At 38.4% G+C, this 23,610-nt stretch overlaps 2 protein-coding genes and 1 pseudogene across 2 annotated transcripts; 1 reads left to right on the top strand and 2 right to left on the bottom strand.

Annotated features, from left to right (window-relative positions):
* The first annotated feature begins 246 nt into the window (after nucleotides 1–246).
* LOC121774853 (heat shock cognate 70 kDa protein-like) lies at nucleotides 247–2,764 on the top strand. Its single transcript, XM_042171724.1, has 3 exons — nucleotides 247–454; nucleotides 525–768; nucleotides 886–2,764. The coding sequence occupies exons 2-3, from the start codon at nucleotides 555–557 to the stop codon at nucleotides 2,508–2,510; spliced, it is 1,839 nt and encodes a 612-aa protein (XP_042027658.1). The 5' UTR covers nucleotides 247–454; nucleotides 525–554; the 3' UTR covers nucleotides 2,511–2,764.
* A 422-nt stretch (nucleotides 2,765–3,186) lies between these two features.
* LOC121774544 (heat shock cognate 70 kDa protein-like) lies at nucleotides 3,187–3,569 on the bottom strand. Its single transcript, XM_042171399.1, has one exon. The coding sequence runs from the start codon at nucleotides 3,556–3,558 to the stop codon at nucleotides 3,187–3,189; it is 372 nt and encodes a 123-aa protein (XP_042027333.1). The 5' UTR covers nucleotides 3,559–3,569.
* Nucleotides 3,570–3,572: 3 nt separating this feature from the next.
* LOC121774851 overlaps nucleotides 3,573–23,610 on the bottom strand; it is a 91,877-nt pseudogene continuing 71,839 nt past the window's right edge.

Here is a 23,610-nt window from a genome sequence, read left to right on the forward strand (position 1 = left end):
TCACTCTAAACATGGTGTCACCCTAATTCTCCATATTGTAAATATTTAATATACCAAAAACAGTCTAATAAAAATATACTACATGTTGAAAGTACATTTTAAAAAATATTAGGAGTTCAAATGTGTTACTATTTTTTTCTATTAAATAAATTCGAAACTTAGGTAATTAAGTAGTACTCCTACTTATTATCAAATTAAAATAAAAACCTTTTAATATTTTGTGTTGGGCAATGTTAGATGGGAAGAGGGAGATTTGGGAAGAATGAGAGACGATGCTACTACTTGGTGGGAAGACGGAGAGACGATGCTACTACTTGGTGGGAAGACGGAGAGACGATGCTACTACTTCGATGGAAGTTAGAGAGACTACTATGTTTCTCCACCTTACTTTATTGCTTTATATATTTTGATTTGATGATCCGCCACTGAGCATATCAGAGGGCTTCTTTTGACGGTATAGTGCGTTTCCAGTTCCTTGTTGAAATTTATGAAGCATTCCTATTGATATTTCTGTTTTCTTTTAGTTGTAGAGCTGTTCATTGTTAGCATCATTAATGGCGAGAAAGGGGGATGGACGGGCAATTGGGATCGATTTGGGGACGACGTATTCGTGTGTGGCGGCGTGGCGGCATGACCGCATTGAGATTATACCAAACGATCAGGGCAACCGCACCACGCCGTCTCATGTCGCTTTCACTGCCGCCGAACGTCTCATCGGCGACGCCGCTAAGAATCAAGTCGCCGAAAATCCCATCAATACTGTTTTCGGTGAGTTTTCTCTTCTATCAATTTTATTAGTTTTTCAGTTTTTTCTCATCTATTAGATTCATATGCAAACAAAGCACAAGTTTATTGTTTTTTCGGTTTCTCCTACTTAATGCATAGATGCAAAGAGGTTGATCGGTCGCAAATTCAGTGACTCAACGGTGCAGAAAGACATGATATTTTGGCCATTCAAGGTTATTCCTGGTGCTGATGGTAAGCCTATAATTGTAGTAACCTACAAAGGGGAAGAGAGAGAGTTTTCGGCTGAGGAGATCTCCTCAATGGTGCTCACTAAGATGAAGGATATTGCCGAGGCATATCTTGGATCTACTGTCACGGATGCTGTGGTAACTGTCCCTGCATACTTCAATGACTCTCAGCGTCAGGCCACCAAGGATGCTGGAACCATTGCTGGACTGAAGGTTATGAGGATCATCAATGAGCCAACTGCTGCCGCCATTGCATACGGACTGGATAAAGGGGGTGATGTGGCAAAGGATGTGCTGATTTTCGACCTTGGCGGTGGGACGTTCGATGTGTCTGTGGCCACAATTGAGGATGGTCTCGTTGAAGTGAAGGCTACTGCTGGAGATACTCATCTTGGAGGCCATGACATGGACAATAGGATGGTGAATCACTTCTTGAAGGAGTTTAAAAGCAAGACTGGTAAGGATATTAGTGGGAACTCAAGAGCTGTTAGGAGATTGAAGAGTGCTTGTGAAAGAGCCAAGAGGATCCTTTCCTCTAATTTGGAAGCCCAAATTCAAATTGAGTCGTTGTTTGAGGGAATAGATCTGTTTACTACTGTTACTCGTGCTAAATTCGTGTACCTTAACATGGACTTATTTAAGAAGTGTATGGAACTGGTTGAAAGTTGCCTTAGTGATGCAAATGTAGAGAAGAGCAGCGTGGATGAGGTGGTGCTAGTGGGCGGGTCGAGTAGGATTCCTAAGGTCCAGCAGATGTTGAAGGAGTTGTTTGGTGGGAAGGAGGCGTACAAAACAATTAATCCAGACGAGGCTGTGGCATATGGTGCTGCAGTGCTGTCCACCAAGTTGAGCGGTGAAGGCAATGGCAAGGTGCAAAAGCTCATTCTGTTGGATGTTACTCCGTTGTCTCTTGGTATAGAAACTAATGAAGATCTTATGTCAGTATATGTTCCAAGAAATTCACCAATCCCAACAAGGAAGGAGAAAATTCACTACACGATGTATGACAATCAGACCGATGTGAAGTTTCCAGTCTACGAGGGTGAAAGGAGCAAGTCAAAAGAAAACAATCTGCTAGGTGAATTCACACTCCATGACATTCCACCAGCTCCCAGAGGTGTTTCTAAATTCAAAGTGTGCATGGACATTGATGCGAATGGGATCATGAATGTGTCTGCGGAGCACATAACGACTGGAATGAAGAAGAGCATCACCATCACCAATGACAAGGGTAGGCTGTCTAAGGAAGATATAGAGAGAATGATTGGGGATGCGGAGAAGTACAAGTTGGAGGATGGGGAGTTTAGGAAGAAGGTTGAGGCTAGGTGTGCTTTGGAGGACTACACCTACGACATGAGGGACACCATCAGAAGTGCAGCAAAGGTCACAGCAGCAGACAAGATGAAGATGGAGGATGCTTTCGAGTCTTTCACACAATGGTTAAAGTCCAACCAACATGCTGAGATTTATGTTTTTAAAGACAAGATGAAAGAGCTCCAGACTATTTTCAATCCCATCATCGCCAAGATGATGTAAGAATGAAAAATGATGATTAGTAAGATATCGTGTGTCTTTACTTTTATCTATAACTAAGACTTTTTATCATATTTTGTGTGATGATTCCTAAGGTACTATTACTAGTTTATATTCCTCTTTTTTTATATATTTTAGTTATATCTCTCTTTGTTAGTTTCTTCTTCTTTGCTCTTTTTATTGATTATGCTTTAGCAATATAAGTTAAGCGAAATCAAGTGTTTTTTAGATTTCTAATAGTGATTCACTTAAATTTATCAGAGTACTGTTACTTACTATGTCTTATTTCAACCACAACATATTCATTGAAAAGAGGCTTGCTCATAGCATTTCATAAGGGTCAAAAGAAAGTCTTCTAGGACAATGTTGGCTGTAGTATGAAGATTCCGAAATTTTCTGCCTCTGGCTAATACACAAAAGAAGCAATGACTGTGAAGACGTTCTCACTCCAGAGTCGGAGCTGAGTAGTAGTCGTCAAAATGGTAAAAAATCCGCAAATCAGGAGGTAAAAATGGTGATGAGCAGTGGATTGAGCGAAAGATTTATATGTTCAAGCAGAAAGGAAATAAAGAACAAAGATAGAAGAATACGAAAACTTCATTGAAAAAAAAAGAGGCTTATAACAAATAACAAAAAATCAATATAGTAACTTAAAGCTATCAATCATCCATTTCCAGTCTTAATTCATCTTGGCAACGATGGGATTGAAAACAGTCTGGAGCTCCTTCATCTTGCCTTTAAAATCATCAACCTCTGCATATTCGTTGAATATCAGCCGCTGTATAAAAGACTCGAATGCATCCTCCACAGTCTTCTTGTCTGCTGCTGTGAGATTAGCTGCACTTCTAACTGTGTTCCTCGTGTTGTATGCGTAGTTCTCCGAATCATACCTCGCCTTAGTCTTCTTCCTAAACTTCTCATCCTCCAACTTGTACTTCTTCGCATCCTCAATCATCCTCTCGATTTCTTCCTTAGACAGTCTGCCCTTGTCGTTGGTGATGGTGATGCTGCCCTTCGCTCCAGTCTCTGTGTCCTCTGCTGACACGTTCATGATACCATTTGCATCTATGTCGAAGCAAACATTGGCTTTAGCAACACCTCTGGGCGCTGCTGGAATTTACCTAGCAGATTGTTGTCTGTCCCCTTGCTTCTTTCGCCCTCATACACCGGAAAACTCATACTGGTCTGATTGTCCTCCGCTGTGGTGACAATTTCCTCCATCCTTGTTGGTATAGGTGTATTCCTCGGAATAATCACGTGCATCACATCTCCAGTGCCTGAAATACCAAGAGACAAAGGAGTAACATCCCAAAGAACCACAAAGCACCATATGCAACAGCTTCGTCAGGATTAATGGTCTTCCGCTCCTCTATCCCACCCAACAACTCTTTCAACATCTCCTGCACCTTTGGAATTCTACTCGACCCGCCCACAAGCACCACCTCATTCACGCTGCTCTTCTCCATCTTCGCATCAATCAGGCATTTCTCAACCAGCTCCATACACTTGTTGAATAAATCCATGTTAAGGTCTTCGAATTTCGCACGAGTAACAGTATAAAACAGATCAATCCCCTCACAGAAAGATTCAATCTCAATTGGGGTTTCCAAGGTGGAAGAAAGTATCCTCTTTGCCCTTTCACAAGCAGTTCTCAATCTTCTAACAGCTTTTGGATTCCCACTTATATCCTTACCCTTCCTGAGTTTGAACTCTTTTACGAAATGTTCCACCATCCTGTTGTCCATGTCCTGACCTCCAAGATGAGTATCGCCACTAATAGCCTTTACTTCACTGACATTTGTCTCAATCATGGCGACTGTAACATCAAATGCCCCACCACCAAGGTAAAAAAAGAGCAAGTTCTTTGCAGCTGAGTTAGTAGCTCCTTTATCCAGTCCGTATGCAATGGCTGCGGCAGTGGGCTCGTTGATGATCCTCACAATGTTAAGGACAACAATGGCTCCAGCAGCCTTGGTGGCCTGACGCTGAGAGTCGTTAAATAAGCAGGCACAGTTACAACAGCATCCGTGACAGCTGGTCCAAGATATTCCTCGGCGATATCCTTCATCTTGGTAAGCACCATTGAGGAGATCTCCTCAGCAGAAAACTGTTTCTCCTCCCCTTTGTATGATACCGCGATCATAGGTTTGTCATCTGTGCCAGGAATGACCTCGAATGGCCAAAATACCATGTCACTCTGAACCGTTGGGTCACTGAATTTACGACCTATCAACCTTTTTGCATGTGTTAACAAATAATTTCAATTTAGGTGCATTAAAACAGAAATCATACATAATAAAATTATGGAGAATCAATTTACTATATTTAACCTTAATAAAAAAATTCCTAACTCAGGCAAATATTTATCTATTTCACATATAGATCAACAAATATAACATGGCAGGAAAACAAGAAAAATAAACGATTAAAACAACGGAAAATAGAAAAGAAAACTACCGAAAACATGTTGATTGGATTATTTGCGACCTGGTTCTTAGCAGCGTCGCCTATAAGTCAATGGGAGTTGGTGAAAGCCACATAAGACGAGGTGGTGCGGTTGCCCTGATCGTTCGGTATAATCTCAATGCGGTCATGCTGCCATGCAGCCACACACGAATATGTCGTCCCCAAATCGATCCCAATGGCCCATCCTGTCCCATTTCTCACCATTAATGATGCTAGAAATAAATGGCACTGCCACAACAAGAAAACAAAATTATCAAAACAATACTTCAATGATTCCCGAAAATATGAAGAATTCAACAAGTAACTGAAAATGCACTATACCTGAGAAGTTTGTTTTAGCAAGAGGAAAATGAAACAGATACGTTGAAAGAAAGCCTAATCTGAAATAGTACATAGCAATAGCTTAGTCTCTCCTTCCGATAAAAAAGCGGCTTTGTTATTGATAACTATTTATCATTATATTGAATTACTAGTTTGCATTCCCTTATATAGTAGTAGCATAATAACATGTAATAATCCAATGTTAGCGAAAAAAACAGTTCAGTGTTCACTAATAACCTTAGCTTTCTCACTTGTAAAATAGACTAGGCAGTGATAAATGTACATAATTGTACATACATAATCGAACTTTTTTTAAAGATTTTACAAGGAAAATCGATTTATAAATATTAATTGATATAAAATAAATTACATACTAATCCTGTTGCAACAATTTAAAACAGATTTGAAATTTGAACTTAAATATTTGCATGTTTAAGAAAAAAAAAGATATTTTTTTATTAAAAAATAATTGTGGGTATATAAATTAAAAATAATTAGGACTCTTTATATAGAACTAGTATGACACGGTGGAACATCAAAAACTATATGATAAGTGGGTTGTGGGTTAATTTTTATATTTATTGTATAAATTTAAAGTTAATTTCAAATTGTTATATTTATTTCATGATTTAGTTTATTTGTTTTCCTCGTTTTTTGTAGGTTACTTTGGACTCATAAATGAGTTAAAATTAGGAAATGAACATGATGAAGACTTCAACTTTCGTAAAAAAGCCTCTGTTAAGATCTGGTCTGAGATAATTGAGCCATCTCAGCCTGCCACTCTTCCTACATCTCATTAATTGTATAATTAATTCAAATTAAGCTCGAAATCATGTTACAATTCAACATAAAATTTCTATATCATTCCTTTCTTATTGCTACATAATAACATAAGATATAACAAAATTAATTTTTTAATTAAATTCAGTTAAATCTAAAAATCAAGGTTATTATGTACGGGTACAATTTATATACATTTATCTTTACTCAAACAAAGGTAATGTTAGTTTAACTTTTTATTTTATCTTTCGAGATCTTATTCTATTTGCAAGATACGATCGATATCCTTTTGAGTCATAGATTTGATTTGATTTGATTTTATCTTATTGATTTTCTTTGTTGATTCTAGGGGTGAGCAAAAAAATCGAAAACCGAAATTTTGAAATTCGGTTCGGTTTTTTCGATTTTTCGGTTCGGTTCGGTTCTGTTTAAAAAATATAAAAATTTTGGTTTTTCAGTTCGGGTCGCGCGAAAAAATCGATTAACTGAAAAACCGAATTATATTTTAAATATAATATTATATATATTTATTCTATTAATTTATTATATTATATCATATATATAATATATATTCTTTTAATATATTTTATATGATATGTATTGAGATTTTTTAGTGTAATTAAGAATTGAAATGCATTATCAGTCACTCATTTTTATTAAATGGGTGGTCCAGAATTTGTCATATAGAAAATATTTTTAGATTTATTAATTATGAAATGGTAGAATGATAATTTCATGTTTTAATTTATGGAAATGAGAGAATGTAGATGAGAATTGTGTAGTGTGGTGTGAATTTTTAAGTGTGAAAGTGGGGGTATTTATATATGAAAATGTGTATTTTTTGGGGGAAAAAATGAAAAAAAATTAAAAGTGGGTAGAAAACGGTTATAATTTTTTTGGGAAGTGGGAATATTTTTTTTATTTTTAATCGGTTTTTAATTAAAAACCAATTTTTTTTTTAAAAAAAATCAAATTGCCAACGGCTATGCCGTTGGCCAATCAGCGCCTGCCACGTCACCTGCTCGCTGGCACGGACGTGCTCGATGCATCGAGCAGCGCCGTGCCAGTGGCGCGAGCGCAGCGGCGGACAGCGTCTCCGTGCCGCTGGCACGGACGGACGGACGAGCTGCAGCTCGCGTGGATGCACTTATGCTCTTCAATTTTTCTATATAAAAGGATTAGTATATTATGATAAACATGTTATCCATTTGTTATATTATTTGTGATTTCTCGATTCTTTTAAAGATAAGAAATCAAAATATATTAAAAACCACCACCAATTGGTTATATCTATATATCGTTTATAAAATAGTCTTTAATTTTTTTCAGAATATGATTTGCCCATTATGTCCCTGTTACGTGATTAATGTTCTTATCTATTGCTTAAATAAATATTTTGTACATGGAAACAAAATCACATGGGGTTGTAAATGGTTACATACTTACATGTGCTTAGAAAACAAATAGATATTATACATGTATTACTAACTCTGAAATAGAAAACTACTGTAAGCTTATGAGAGAATTACTCCCTGTCACTGTTAATTAGAAGTCTCATTTTGTCATTTTTATAAAATACTTACTAGAAGTCATATTTTATTTTTATTATTTTTGGCAAATAGACCTCACATTCCGATAACTAACTACACTGACATTTTACTATCAAATCAATATATAAAAATATGACTCATATTTTTTCTACCACTTTCTTTTATAAAGTCAAATAATTTCTTAAAACTTGTGTTGGTCAAAAATTGGACTTCTAATAGGAATGGGAGGGAGCACTTATCAATATCAATCAAAACATAAATAATTATTCTAAGTGTAATAACATACCTCCTCTGTCCCTAAAAAATAGATTCATACAATTCATCATTTTAGCCAATCCCATAAAATTAGTTTACTTTATATTCTTGAAAATCTTTTATCATACATTATACTAATAATAAGGTGGAACTAGTTCTCCATTAACACACTACTTCAGTTACTTACTCTCTTTCTTAATTTCTCACAATTTACTAATTTCATTTTAGTAAAATTCGCGTTATCCTAAAAGTTTATTTTTTTGGAAACGTGTAAGTATAAAATAATATTACCACCTTTTAATTTCAGGCAATTTCTTTTATATTCGTAATCATTATTCCTCTTTGAATCAAACCTTACACCATTATATTCATTTCATTAGCCAATAAATGTTTTTTAACAGCTCGGATTTCAAGAAATTTTTTAACTTCATAAAAGAAAATATGTTGAAAAGTTAGAAAATATGAATCTTAATTTTATACACGGCTTTTATGATGAAATATGAATGAAATGAATTAGTAGAATATATAGTTCACATACCAAAAATTTTAAAAATGAAATCAAACATTTATAATGGATGGACCAAAAAGGAAAAATTAGACGATAAAATATAGCTTAATTGGTAAGACACTCATCTTTCAATTAATAAATCAATAATTCAAGTATTTACAAGGGTAAATGGAGAACCTTACTAATCATCTTTAAAAGAAAAAAAAAGGAAAAATGTGACATATAGAGATGAGTTTTTATGAAAATTTTGTACTATGTAAAAGCAACACATCAAGTAAGGCAAGACGGGGGCTGGGTATATGGTTCCACAGTTATCGTTAAATCGATAATCAAATTAACAGTGTTCGGTTTGGTTCCGGTTTTATGTTATGCTTAAATTCGGTTATCAGTTATAACCGATCGGTTATCGGTTATATCGGTTAAAACTAATAACTGCACTTAACTAATTCAATTTTATTTTCAATTATAATGTTGATATTAAATTGTATTCTCAAAAAGTAAAGAAAAACTTACATTAACTTTTTAAAAATTTCATTACTATATAAATTATTTATTTCTATATTAATTAGATTTTGAATTTTTGTTATTAGTAAATATGAACATCATGAAAATTAAGCACTTGATTATGAGTTTTTATAAAACTTTTTATGGGTAAAAAACTGAAAATCAAGCACTCGATTAATAGGTGAAAACTTGGTGTATTAATTTGATATTAATCTATTATTATTTTTGTTTGTGTTGGAATTTAAAATTTTAATTCGGTCCAATTCGGTTAGTACCGTAACCGACCGGTTCTAACCGAGTCGGTTAGTGAATTAACCGAACTAGAGTTCGGTTCGGTTTCGGTTAGTTTTTTGGGTTTGTTGACCGACAAATTGGTTCGGTTATTAACCGAACAGCCCATTTACCCAGCCCTAGGCATGATCATGGATCGGATAACCTATTAATCGGATAAAACAATATACGAATTCATATGAGATACGGGCCAATGGATTTATAATCTGGAGTTGGGCTGGTTGAAGGCGGAGCATGTGGGCTTGGCGGGCTTATATTCTACCGGCTTGAGTTATCGGACATAGCAAATACTTCATCCGTCTCATAAAAATATGAACATTTTTCATTTTGGTCCGTCCCATAAGTAACTCTTTTTCATTTTTGGTAATTTCTATCTTTAGTGAGGTGGTTATCCACTAACAATATTGCAATTATTTTTTCTTTTTGTATTTTTTCTATTTTATCAATTGTGCATTAAATCTTATGCAATACTAAATATCCATATTTTTATAGGATGAAAGGGAGTATAAATGTAACGACTTGAGTTTGCAGACCTACCAGTTCAAATATCACAAAATGTGTTTGCAGAGCTACCAATTCAAATATCACAAAATGTGTTTTATACTTTTCTTCATTATACACTTGGTGAAGAGGAAGACCTAGACCTGATGAGAGCTACAAATTGCTACAAGACATAACAAATTGCAATAATGTTTTGTAGTTCAAACAAAATATTATTTGCATGTCGAGCTAGAAAATAAGCTAGGATAATAATTCTCCACCACCCATCCGTTTAAAAACTAATTTGATTTGCCTTGCTTGTTCATTTGTAAATATTCATGCATAGATGTATTCATATTCATATGCTAAATATTGTTAAAAAACAAAACACTTTTTAGTCCATTAGATCTTGTGATGTAACGGTTAAATTAATGTCATGTGTCATCTATTAATGTAGATTATTAGTATGATAATGTAACTTAGCTAATAATATACACTATTTTAGTAAATAATGTACCATTTTAGTTTAATAATGTAGTTCTGCTTATAATGTACTGACATCATAGGCTAATAATGTAGCTTATCACAACCATCCAATCCAAGTATCTAAGGGTTGTGATTTGTGTTTATAATAAGGAGTTGTGAGGACCCTAATACACCCATTTATGCATATACACCAACTTCGTAATAAACGTATAACTACATGTACTCCTTTGTCCGCTAATAAATACATGTCTTATTTTTTATTGGCTCGGGTTCAAGAAATTGTTAAACTTTGTAAAGGAAAGTGATAGAAAAAGTCAATGGAATGTGAATTCTACCTTTATATATTGATTTATAATAAAATATGAGTGAAGTGATTTAGTGGAATCTAAGATTTATAAATCAGTAATAGTGAAATATTATAATTATTGAGGTACAAATAGAAAGAAAAATGAGATACTCCCTCCGTCCGTCAATAGGAGTCTCATTTCTTGGCGGCATGGGTTTTAAGAACTGTTAAGACAAGTGAGTGGAAAAAAGTTAGTGGAATTGATGTCCCACTTGTATATATTAGTTTTAAATAAAATATGAGTGTAATGGGTTAGTGGAAGGTGAGACCCTATTACCATTTATGGTAAAAGTGAACCGATACTCCTATTCGCGGACTGACAAAAATGAAAAAGAGACTCCTATTCGCGGACGGAGGGAGTATTTGATAAGAAATGGAGGGATATTTGATAAAAAAAATTGGACGATAAAATACAGCTTAATTGGTAAGACGCTTCTCCTTCAATAAGTAGATCAGTAATTCAAGTTTTCACAAGGGTAAAAGAAGAACCTTACTAATCATATTTAAAAGAAAAAAAAAAGGAAAAATGGGACACGTCATATAGGGATGAGTTTTTATGAAAATTTTGTACTATGTAAAAGCAACACATCGAGTAAGGAAAGATTGGGGCTGGATAAACGGTGCCACGGTTATCGGTAAATCGATAACCAAAATTAATAGTGACTTGTACGCATTTAAGGAATTTTCACATTAAATCTTTATAATTTCAAAACAAACGAGTGTACATATCATTTGAGTAAATTCCATTACTACTTAGCCAAGCATTTACTTAAACACTTAAGTTTCACTTCTTAATACTAACAAACTTCTGCATGCTAGGACTGAGGTATATCTTCACAACAATAGTGATTAATATGCCAAAATGTCAACACTCTTTAGGGATGAAGGAGGTATTATTTAGTGATTAATATGCCAACACAAATTTAGTTGACAAAGTCATGTCTTTGGGTTGACATTTAAATATAAATGTCAACAGAAAAACATAAGTATGTCGACTAGATTTGTATTGACATATTAATGTCATCGTATTGACATTTTTTATATGAAGAGTTGACAAGTTAGCAAATTAACCTAGTTAGCGGCCTAATAGGACCCTAAGAGATACTACCTCCGTCTTACAATAGAAGTCACATTTGTTATGTGCACGGGTTTTGAGAGAAAAATGAGTTGAATAAGTTAGTGGACTACGAATCCCACTTATATATATTAGTTTTATAATAAAATGTGAGTGAAATAAGTTGGTGAAATGTGAGGCATACTTACCATTTATAGTAAAAATAAAATATGACTCTTATTATGGGACGCACCTATATGACAAAATGCAACTCTTATTGTGGGACGAGGATAGTAATACGTAACTAAAGATAATTTGTAATGAGTGCAAATCGTAGATCTCAGTTGAATATTAGGCATCTTCAGGGATTGTCTCAGGCTTCTTCGGAGAATTGTTCTACTACAGTAAGTTTAATTGCAGTTCTTGTTTTCCGTTTTGCTTTGTTCTCTTTTTTTTTAACTGTATACGCCTTTCACTTCATGATGTCAGTAATCTCAAAGGCAGTTCAGATGGGTTGTTTGGCAACGGGGTTGCGTGTTGTGGCTGATCAATGGGCTCTAGGGATTGATGTTGCCCATCATCCGGAGTTGGGCTGTGATGGTTGGGCGAATTTTTGATGGTAGTAAATGCAGGTAATGAATATAGATCACGACACAAGGAATTACGTGGTTCGATTTACTGAGGTAAATCTATGTCCACGGGAAGAAAGGAGGGCAAGATTGTATTGCTTGATCTGGTTTTCCAGCTTACAAATACAGACTTGCAATATGATATTTGATGTCTAGAGAGCTCTCTTTTTTCTCCCCTAGTCTATCTGATCTAAGTTCTATTTATACATTGAACTAAGATCGTGGCTTGCATCACCACTAACTAGGTCGTGGCTTACATCATCACTAATTAGGTCGTGGCTTACATCATCACTAATTAGATCGTGGATGTCGTGGAGGTCATGAGATCCTGCATGGGTCCACCACTAAATAGATCGTGTAGTGGAGGTCGTGGAGGTTCTGCATGAGTCCACTATCTCCCAGTTCGGTCGAATAATGAGACCGAACTGCTGAACTATTGCCGAGCAGCTTTTGCCAATCTGAGAATAGAGCTTGATTGGTCGGCTTTTAACGAGCTGTAGGCTGGGGCCGAACTCTTTGGTAATGCCGAACTGATACTCTTCCTTGGGGACCGAACTGCTGAGCTATTGCCGAGCAGCTTTTGCCAATCTGAGAGTAGAGCTTGATTGGTCGGCTTTTACCGAGCTGTAGGCTGGGGCCGAACTCTTTGGTAATGCCGAACTGATACTCTTCCTTGGGTTTTGGGCTGATGGGCCGTTACTGCTATTGGGCTTGTTTAGTACGTACCCCATCACTACCCCCCCCGAAAAGCGAAGTGAATCACTTCGGCGAAGCGAGTCACTTCGGCATTCTGGATAAAGGTACGGGGGAGGCTGACGTTAGGGGACGTGCCTTGCGCGTGACTGCATTAAATGCGACAGTAAAATCCGGCCGTTGAATCCTGAAAAGGTGGGATTCGAAACGGTGCGATGATTTTGAAATCTTCTCCGAATCTGATAAATACGTCCTTTCTTCATCATTTGAACACTTTTGCTATTGCTTCTTCTGCATTCTCTCTCTTTTGCGTAAAAATTTCCTTCCGCTTTCAAGAATTTCTTCAGAATTTCTTCAGACTTTCAAAGAGTAAGAACTATGTCTTCTTCTTCTTCTGAGTCAGGTAGCGGTAGGAAAGGGGATAAGGGGTCTTCTAGCCGGAAAGAATCCGGGGAGAAGACCGTAGAGTATTTTCACAGCATCTTGAGTAAGGATACTGTGATATCCCTACACGAAAAATATTTTTTTCCTGGGGGGAAGGTTGCGATTCCCGACGACCTTCATAGGGCTGACTCGCCGCCGGAGGGTTACGCCACCGTTTACGAACTTGCTAAACAAGCTCGGTCGCAAATCCTCCGAATCTAAGGAGCCAGAGAGGCCGAAAACCAGCAGCTCGGCGTCTGATGCCGAGAAGAATCCGAAGAGGCAGAAGACCTCTTCTTCGGATCCAAAAGAGCCGGAGTCCACTTCGGCAAAGAGGAAGGGGAAGACCCAGAAGCCCCCAAGAGCGCCGGAGAGAGACATCGTCTTGGCGCCCCCTTCGGAGCATGTCTGTGAGCCTTTTGCATGGCCAACGGACTTTGCCGAGGTAACTTCTCTTCTTGATTCTTTGGCTTTGCTTCTTTCCTATGTTTTTTTTGTGGCCCCTCGGTTGACTTTTTCCTTTTTCCATTTTCAGAGGAACGATATGCTCTCCAAGCTCGTCGCCGTTGAACTCTCCAAAGCGTCCAACGATTATGCTGAGATGCAGAGGAAGTTGGCGGCTGCTCGTCACCAGGCCGAACAGGCTAAGGCAGACTTTGAGAAGGCCAGAGCTGCTAGGATCTCGGCCCAGGATGAAGCCCAGTTTGCCAAGAACCAGCTCGTCATCCAGCGAGAGCAGACAAAACGGAGGGATGCTGCCGCCGTGGTTGCCCAAGGGGAGGTTCTCCGTGCTTTCGCGGAGAAACTCTTTCTGAGCAATCAATTTTCGGCCTTTGTCGGTGATCTGCTGAAACTGATGACCGATAATGCCGAGCAGGGGCCCGAAGTCGTCCTGCCGCTGTACGGCCGAGAGATAGCAGCTCGTCTCCAGAGTCTGCCGCTCCTTGAGGAGCTTGCTTCGTCCTCGGTCCTGCTTTCTGCTGACCGAGTTCGTAGTTGCCGAGCTGACCGGGACGAGAATATGGAGGCTATCTTTGCCTCCTTAGGGCCAGTTTCACCCGCTCCAATTTTCCACGGAGAGGGTGAGACCGAGCAGCTTGATCAGCAGACCGGAGACAGGCAGGCCGAGCAAGAGGTGCTGCTGATCGGTGATGGGGGCACCGAGCAGGCTGGGGGGAGCAGGGAGGCCGAGGCTGAAGCTGAGGCAGACAAGGAGAAGGAAGCTGAACCTCACCGAGGAGCCGGAGACGAAGCTGGCGGAGTATGATTTCGTCTCCCTTCTCTTAGTTTAGTTTCTTCCTTCTTGTAAAATGGCCTTGAAGCCCTCGTGTAAAAAATTTTTTTCTTATGAATGAAAAAATTCTTCTTTCTGCACTTGTGTCTTCGTATAGCTTTTCGTACTCTCTTTTACTCCTGTTGTGGTTTACTACCTGCTCAGTAAACTGAAATGCCGAACTGACATAGGCTGCTTTGTATTCTTAACTCTTAAGGAGCTGGAGGTACTTCACTGGAAGCGGCTGTACTCTTCCGCTTTAGACGAAGCTGAGAAAAAAGCCATAGCTGACCAGATGAAGAATGACGAACTCTTGGCTTGTTTAGTGAAGCTGGAGGCCGACAATAAGGACTTAGAGTCCGAAAAGAAAGATCTGGAGGCCGAACTGAATACTGCCGTCGCTGAGAGGACTGCGTATGAGGATTTCATCTGCAGGCGCGGGGGAATGACCATCTCTGAAGTTCAGGAACGAGTTGACGAACTGTGGGAGGAATATCATGTACTCCGGAGGAACAATGCGCTGGAGAGCTCGGCTTGCCAACAAGTCGTGAAATCATTGCGGCGCTGGGCTTCTCGGTACGACATCATTCTTTCCCGGCGTCCCTCAATCGAGAGATTCCTTAGGCATTTCCCGCCAACAGATGCTCATACTCCAGCTCAAACCTCTGATCCACTTGCTCAAAATCCTACTCCAAATCAGCAACGAACTCAGGAGCAACCGGAAACGTCAAGACGAGAACGGACTCAGGAGCAACCGGAAACGTCAAGACAAGGACGGACTGAAGTTCGTAGAGGAGCTGTGATTATGAGTGAGCAAGATCAACAAATGCTTCGTGAAGAGACTCTTCGCCACCGAGGTGCCAGTACTTCCCGGACTCAAGGAAGAGGCGGTAGGTCGATCAGAGCATCTCGTCGACCTGCTTATTCTTCAGCTGCCCGGAACGCCCGAACTCGGCTTCACGAGGATTTTGTGAATAGATGGCTCAACTTTAGCAACCAGGGACAGTAGAATAGTCCTTTGTAATAGCGTAACGCCTTCTCGTAGGGCAGCGGAGTTGTATGCCGAACAAGTTTTAATAAATGAAATCTTCATTTCGCTTCTATCACTGCGTATTTACAGCCCAGCGAAAAAATTTCATCGTGCTCGTCCTCGGTCTTATGAAGTAAACTTCTTTGACCGGACTCGTCCTCGGTCTTATGAAGTAAGCTTCTTTGACCGGACTCGTCTTTGGTCTTATGAAGTAAACTTCTTTGACCGGACTTGGTCCTCGGTCTTATGAAATAAACTTCTTTGACCGGACTCGTCTTTGGTCTTATGAAGTAAACTTCTTTGACCGGACTCGTCTTTAGTCTTATGAAGTAAATTTCTTTGACCGGACTAAGCTTGTGTCCTAATTTGGCGAGTTTTATCGCTCGGATCGGACTTTCCCTTGTCCTAATTTGGGGATCGGACTTTCCCTTGTCCTAATTCGGCGAGTTTTATCGCGTGGATCGGACTTTCCCTTGTCCTAATTCGGCGAGTTTTATCGCGTGGATCGGACTTTCCCTTTGTTGCAGTTCGTTTCAGACGAACTGCTTGTTTCTTAAGCTGAATTGTGGTCTTGTATCCTCCTTAGAAGCTTGGACTCACAATCGTTGGCTTATATATGTTCTAAAAAGGGGATCAGCCTTCGAAGAACAAGATACCTCAGTAACATTTGTAAGAGACGACACGCACATAGACAGACAAAACGCACATAGACAAACAAAACGCATATAGACAAACAAAACGCACATAGACAAACAAAACGCATATAGACAAACAAAACGCACATAGACAAACATGAAACACAAGTAAAAAACAAAGAAAGCACATACCCCTAGGACCGAACTAGACACAAGACTGACTGACCGGACTGTCTCTTACAAATGGAACTTCATGAGGTTGGAAATGTACCATGTTCGGGGTACTTGTTCTCCTGACATGTGAGTCAATTTATAAGACCCTTTGCCGAGGACTTCTGACACCCGATATGGACCTTCCCATGTGGGTTCGAGTTTGCCCAGCTTTTCTGCTCGGCTTACTTCATTGTTTCTCAAGACGAGATCTCCCACTTAAATTGCAGCTTTTTCACCCTTTGGTTATAATACCGGGCTACTTGCTCCTTGTACTTGGCTGCTTTTATGCAGGCCAATTCTCTTCTTTCTTCGGCCAGATCTAGTTCGGCTCTTAGTCCGTCATCATTCATTTCTGAGGAGAAATTTAGAGTTCGGGGACTGGGTACGCCGATCTCAACCGGAATCACGGCTTCAGTGCCGTACACCATCGAGTTCGGCTCCGGTGTGACTTCGGTCATTTCGCCTGCCTCTGACTCCGGCTGCTGTGATTGCTATGCTTGATGGTGCCGATCTGATTGCTCGGCACTTTTAAGCGCAATCTGCAAACACTCGCTCTTTTTTGATCACCTCGGATGACCGCTATCCCTCCTTTAGTGGGGAAGGAGTTCGGCGAGGAAGCCTCTGATCGCTATGATCGGGCTTCTTTTTGTCTTCTCTAGATGAGCTGTCTAAAGACCGTTTTCGACGGTCTGCCTCATCGGCACGAGAAAACTGGTCCGCAATGTCCCACATTTCTTGAGCTGTTTGCGGACTGCATTCCACGAGCTTTCTGTAGAGAGCTCCGGGCAGGATTCCATTTTGGAATGCCGAAATGACAAGTAGATCATTGAGATCATCTACTTGTAGGCATTCCTTGTGGAATCTCGTCATAAAGTCGCTGATCTTTTCGTCACGACCTTGACGTATAGAAAGCAGCTGAGCCGAAGTGATTCGGGCTTCCGCTTTCTGAAAGAATCTCCTGTGGAAAGCATCCATTAGATCTCGGTAAGATCTAATGCTGCCTTTGGGGAGGCTATCGAACCACCTTCTTGCGTTCCCGATAAGCAGCTCGGGAAACAGCTTGCACATATGGACCTCATTGAGACCCTGGTTCGCCATGTTATACTGATAGCGTCCCAGGAAGTCATGAGGATTCACTAACCCGTCATAAGTCATTGACGGAGTTCGGTAGTTCTGTGGCAAGGGAGTTCGGGTGATATCGTCCGAGAACGGAGTCTTCAATGCTCCGTGCATGGCGAACCCGACATCTCTTCGGTATGGAGGAGATAGAGTTCTCCTGTGATTCCGGTACCGAGGAGGAACAGGAACATGTCGGGGTTGAGGATTCTTCTTCTTGGAAGACACGGCACTACTGCGGTAGTGACTTTCATGTCTGGATGAGGAGGGAGAATCCACCGTTTTCGTCTCAGGCTTTTGGCCTGTTTGCAGGAATGTTAAGAATTCATCCTGCTTCTCGGCCAAAAACAACTTGACAGCCTCGTTCAAATCGGGCTGCTGGGAAGACTCGGTGCGATGAGTCTTTGAGCGGCTTGTTCCTTCTCCGTGAGAACTGGAAGTAGATTTCTCCCGAGGCTGTTTTCCAGACCTGCGGGCTGGACTAGCTTCCTCATGGTTATCACGGACGGAAGCACGGGTATTATGTGATCTGGTATGCATTTTTTTGGTGGAAGAGGATCAAAAACTCGCTTTTATCACAGATTTGGTTCTCTGTTTCCCACAGACGGCGCCAGTGATGGTTGGGCGAATTTTTGATGGTAGTAAATGCAGGTAATGAATATAGATCACGACACAAGGAATTACGTGGTTCGATTTACTGAGGTAAATCTACGTCCACGGGAAGAAAGGAGGGCAAGATTGTATTGCTTGATCTGGTTTTCCAGCTTACAAATACAGACTTGCTATATGATATTTGATGTCTAGAGAGCTCTCTTTTTTCTCCCCTAGTCTATCTGATCTAAGTTCTATTTATACATTGAACTAAGATCGTGGCTTGCATCACCACTAACTAGGTCGTGGCTTACATCATCACTAATTAGGTCGTGGCTTACATCATCACTAATTAGATCGTGGATGTCGTGGAGGTCATGAGATCCTGCATGGGTCCACCACTAAATAGATCATGTAGTGGAGGTCGTGGAGGTTCTGCATGAGTCCACTATCTCCCAGTTCGGTCGAATAATGAGACCGAACTGCTGAACTATTGCCGAGCAGCTTTTGCCAATCTGAGAATAGAGCTTGATTGGTCGGCTTTTACCGAGCTGTAGGCTGGGGCCGAACTCTTTGGTAATGCCGAACTGATACTCTTCCTTGGGTTTTGGGCTGATGGGCCGTTACTGCTATTGGGCTTGTTTAGTACGTACCCCATCAGGCTGGTTGGAGGGGAAGCATGTGGGCTTTCCGGGCTGATAAAGGTATCAACTTGAGAGCTACCCGGACATAGCAAATACTCCCTTTGTCCCCCAAATATTGTCTCACTTTGACCCGACACAGGTTTTAAGAAATGTAATTAAAAGTGAGTTGAAAAAGTTAGTGGAGAGTGAGTTCTACTTTTATATATTAGTTTTATAATAAATGTGAGTAAGAATGAGCTAATGGAATATTAGGTCCACTACCAAAAATGGTAAAATTGAAATGAGACAAACTTTGTGGAACTGACGGAAATGAAAAATTGGGACAAACTTTTAGGGAAGGAGGGAGTAGTACAATTATACAAATGTATCGACTTGACTCTTGTGAGCTCCCAATGCAAATAGTCAAATACTCGTATAACAATTTGTGTTTCGTGCTACTCCCTTTCCCTCCGTAAGATAAACCTTTTCTTTTTCACCTTTATTTTTGAAAAATGATAATAAATAATTAAAGTGAAGAGAAAATAAAGAAAGAGATATAAAGTGGAGAGAAATTAAAGTAAAAGAATAATTAAAAAAGAATCTCCTCTATATTATTCTCTCTCGACATTTTTCAAATATATATGCAAAAAAGAAAAGTATCATTTTAAATGGGACCGAGTATTTCTTTTGTTCATATTACAGTTGACGTTGACGAAGACCTCATGAGAGCTACCATACATAGCAAATTCAATTACCAATTCAAATATCACAAATAGTTTTACTGTTTATACTTTTCTTCATTATAGTACTTGATTTATAGTACTTGATTTCTACACTTGACGACGACGACGACGACCTGAGACCAGACATCAAATTGCATTAATGATTTTTGTACAAGTTCAGACAAAATATCTTTGTAAATTTTCAAGCAAGTAGACTAATTTGTAGTAAATGAGGACTAGATATTCTCCACCACCCAATCAATTATAGATGGAAGGAATAAGAGAGATCGCTAGATATCGATCCAACAATTCTTCACAGAACTGGACGTTGACGGCGACGGGAAGATAAGTTTTAGGGAGTTCAACAAGACGGCGGGCTCGTGGCTGCGCGCGGAGGCCGTGTTCGAGAAGCTCGACGAGAAATCAATCTAATATTTTAATTTTTAGTAAAAGATATATCCACTTTTAGGTTTACACTCCACCAAAGCCATTTTTCTTTTTAATTTTGTGAATAAAATAATATATAATATTTTTTTAAGTTTGAGTTTAGTGTAAATAATGATTGAAATAAATTCATACTCCCTCTGTACGAAAAGTATGAACGTTCGGCACGAGTTTTAAAGAAAAAGTAAGAGAGAGATAGAAATAAATAAAAAGTTTTAAAGTATTTTTAGTTGAAAATGAGTCACACCCCATTATAGAGAAAAAAATTTCTAAAGTTAGAAAGATCATACATTTCAGGAACAGACTAAAAAAAAGAGTGCATACTTTTCAGGGACGGAGGGGTACCGTCCCTCTGTAGCTGAGTCGTATTCCTTTTTTGGTTGTTCCACTGTAGCTGAGTCATTTCCTATTTTGGTAAAAAGCACCCAACTTTTCTTCTCTCTTACTTTATTGTCTCTTCATCTCTCTACCTTTTTCCTTCCGTACTTTATTCTTCTTTCACTTAACTCATTATTAACACAATTTCTTAAATCTCGTGCCGAAAAGAAATGCCTCTACTGCAGAAGGACGGAGGGAGTATAACATTTATTTAGGAACCGAAAACCACCTTGAGAGATACCCGGTCAACAAATACAAATGTAAACTGCTTGTGAGATACCAATTCAAATATCACAAATTGAGTTTTGTACTGTTGTTCAATATAAGTTGACGAAGACGAAGACCTCATGAGAGCTACCAGACATAGCAAATTGCAATAATGTTGGTAGTTCTAACAAAATATCTTCGCAAATTTTCAAGCAAGTGAACTAATTTATGTGAGCTTAATGGTAAACAAATTCATATGAAATACGGGCAAATGGACTTATAATCTGTTGTTGGGCTGGTTGGAGGCGGAGCATGTGGTCTTGGCGGGCTTATAAATGTATAGACTTGAGAGTTACCGGACATAGCAAATACTTTATCCGTCTCATAAAAAGATGAACATTTTTTTATTTAGGTTCGTTCCATAAGTAACTCTTTTTTTATTTTTGGTAATTTCTCTATCTAATGAGGTGGACTCCATTATCCACTAACAATATTGTAATTATTTTTTCTTTCTATGTACCAATTGTACATTAGAACTTATGTAGTACCAAATATCCATATTTTTATAGGATGAAGGAAGTATAAATGTAATGATTTAAGTCTTCAGAGCTATGATAAGGCCAATTTCATGCATTGGTTAAGGGGTTAAATTTACACAATTGCTGGGTCTAACACACATTTTAAGCCAAGTGTGTAGAAGATTTTCGCCAGGTCCAGGAAAAGAAGTGGACAATCGCATGGTCCATGGAAACTGGCGTATTAGTGAGCATTATGGAGGGAATTGCAAGACGGAGGAAATCACGGAGCTGAAGGGTAGAATGGAGATTTCTACGAAGGCTTCTAGAAGATTATGTCCGCACCTATATAAGGGAGAAAGCATGCATTCTGGAGGGATCTTCTCGGTGGAGACCTCAGTAACAGATTTAGCTTGCAACTCACTTCACTTCTACACACTTTTGGGTTTTCATGGGGGCATTGTGGGGTAATTCTGGGTTTCACGTTTGCTAGGCAGTAGTGGAGTAACACCGTCCTCACGGAGGGCGAAGAAACAGTTTAAATCGCTTTCGTTTTAGTTTTCTGTCGTGGATTTCACCACTATAGCTTGAGCTGGCTCTCCGTCTAGATGAGCACTATGTAAGGAAATGGAAAAGATTCCTTATGCATCAGTGGTTGAGAGTTTGAACTATGTTCAAACATGTACGCGACCAGATATCACCTTCACGGTTGGTATGTTGGGTCGATATCAAAGTAATCCCGGAATGGACCACTGGAAGGCTGCAAAGAAAGTCCTCATGTACTTGCAAGGCACCTAGAGCACATGTTTATATAAAGATGATCTGAAGACTTAAATGTCATTGGATATTCAGATTCATATTACGCATGATGCGTCAATGGTAGAAATTGATGTTTGGCTATTTGTTCCTTTAATTAGTGGGAGCAATATCATGGAAAATGGAAAATAGTTTGTCATTGCTATTTCCATTATGAAAGTTGAATTTGGTTTGTTTTGAGGCCAAAGTTCATGAAAAGTGATTGCGAAACATAAATCTTGAGACTTGAGATTATTAACATTATGGCCAAGTCACTAAGATTTTGTTGTGATGATTTCGCAGAAATCTTCTTCATATAGAAAGATAAGTACATAAAAGTGTGAGTACTTATTTGTAAAGGAAAAAGTACAGAAACATAAAATGTCTTTTGAGCAGAATAGAACAATATAATGAGAACGTTTATGTTAAGTAAAGGATTACCCAAATGGCCATGAAAAGTATTGGGTATTATAGAGAAAGCCTTGCTATATGGATTATATTTGCTCATAAGGTGTAAAAAACTTTGAATTCAATAAATGTTATGTTTCTGTGTATTGATATGTTATCATTAAAGTTTGTATATAGTATGATTTTTAGATAACATATGTTATATTGAGAATTAAGATTTATCTCAATGAAAGGTTCATTCATATAAAGTTAGAATTGATTTGTGATACATGGAAGGAATCATGTCAACTAAATGATTGTGTGACCACCATGATTCAATCAAGTCTAACTTTATAGTTATTTAAAGTATATATGAACTTGATGTAAAGTGCGCAGAAAAGTAATTAAATAATTGAAAGCTACAAATGTCAAGTGGGAGAATGTAGGAATATTTATTCCTATATGTGACCTATGTAGATATTGGTTTAATATTAAAGGTCAAGTTCAAACATATCAGTTGGATTCTAATATAAAAGACGATACCGTGATGGATCGGTTTCAATTAAAGAATTAGAATCGGGTGTATTGATAACCCTCTTCTCTTGCCTTGCATAGATGGTATAAATATGTGCATATTAAAGTGTATAGAAGATGAAAAAGCTGTAGAATAAAGTCTACAGAAAATCTGATGAGTTACATGAAAGGATATAAGTGAACGGATGCAACCTTTCGTGAAAGGTTGCGTATAACTTATATAAACAAATCAGATTTTCAGATTTAAAGGTTACAGAAATCTCTACAGAATTCTATATACAAGAAAGTCATATATTATCAGATTTTTCTCCATCAAAAGAATCCGAAAAGTAAAGGCCAAAGAGACGAAAAGATCAACCGCAGCTTTAGGGGAAACATCAACTCGTGGAATTCCACCCTACATCAACTATAAGCTATGGATGGAGGTTGGTAAATCATCTCTTTGATGTGTTACGTGTTATGGTTGAATTAATACGAATCTAAAATTTGATTTCGGTATAGAAATCGGTAAAGCATCGAAAGATGGCTAACACTTTAGCCCCACCCTAAGTATATATGGGTCTGCCCCAGTTCATGCATATACATCAACTTCGTAAGAAACGTATAAATACATGTACTCCTTTGTCCGCTAATACATACGTATCTTATTTTATATTGACTCGGGTTCAAGATATTGTTAAACTTTATAAAAGAAAATGACAGTAAAAGTTAATAATGAAATACGGATTCTATTTTTATATATTGATTTATAATAAAATACGAGTGAATTGACTTAGTGGATGTGAAATTTATACTTGCTAAAATAAATAAAAGTGAAATATGATAATTATTGAGGTACAAATCAAAAAGAAAAA

This window comes from Salvia splendens, chromosome 17 (genome assembly GCF_004379255.2).
Source record: "Salvia splendens isolate huo1 chromosome 17, SspV2, whole genome shotgun sequence".
Taxonomy (NCBI): Eukaryota; Viridiplantae; Streptophyta; class Magnoliopsida; order Lamiales; family Lamiaceae; genus Salvia; species Salvia splendens.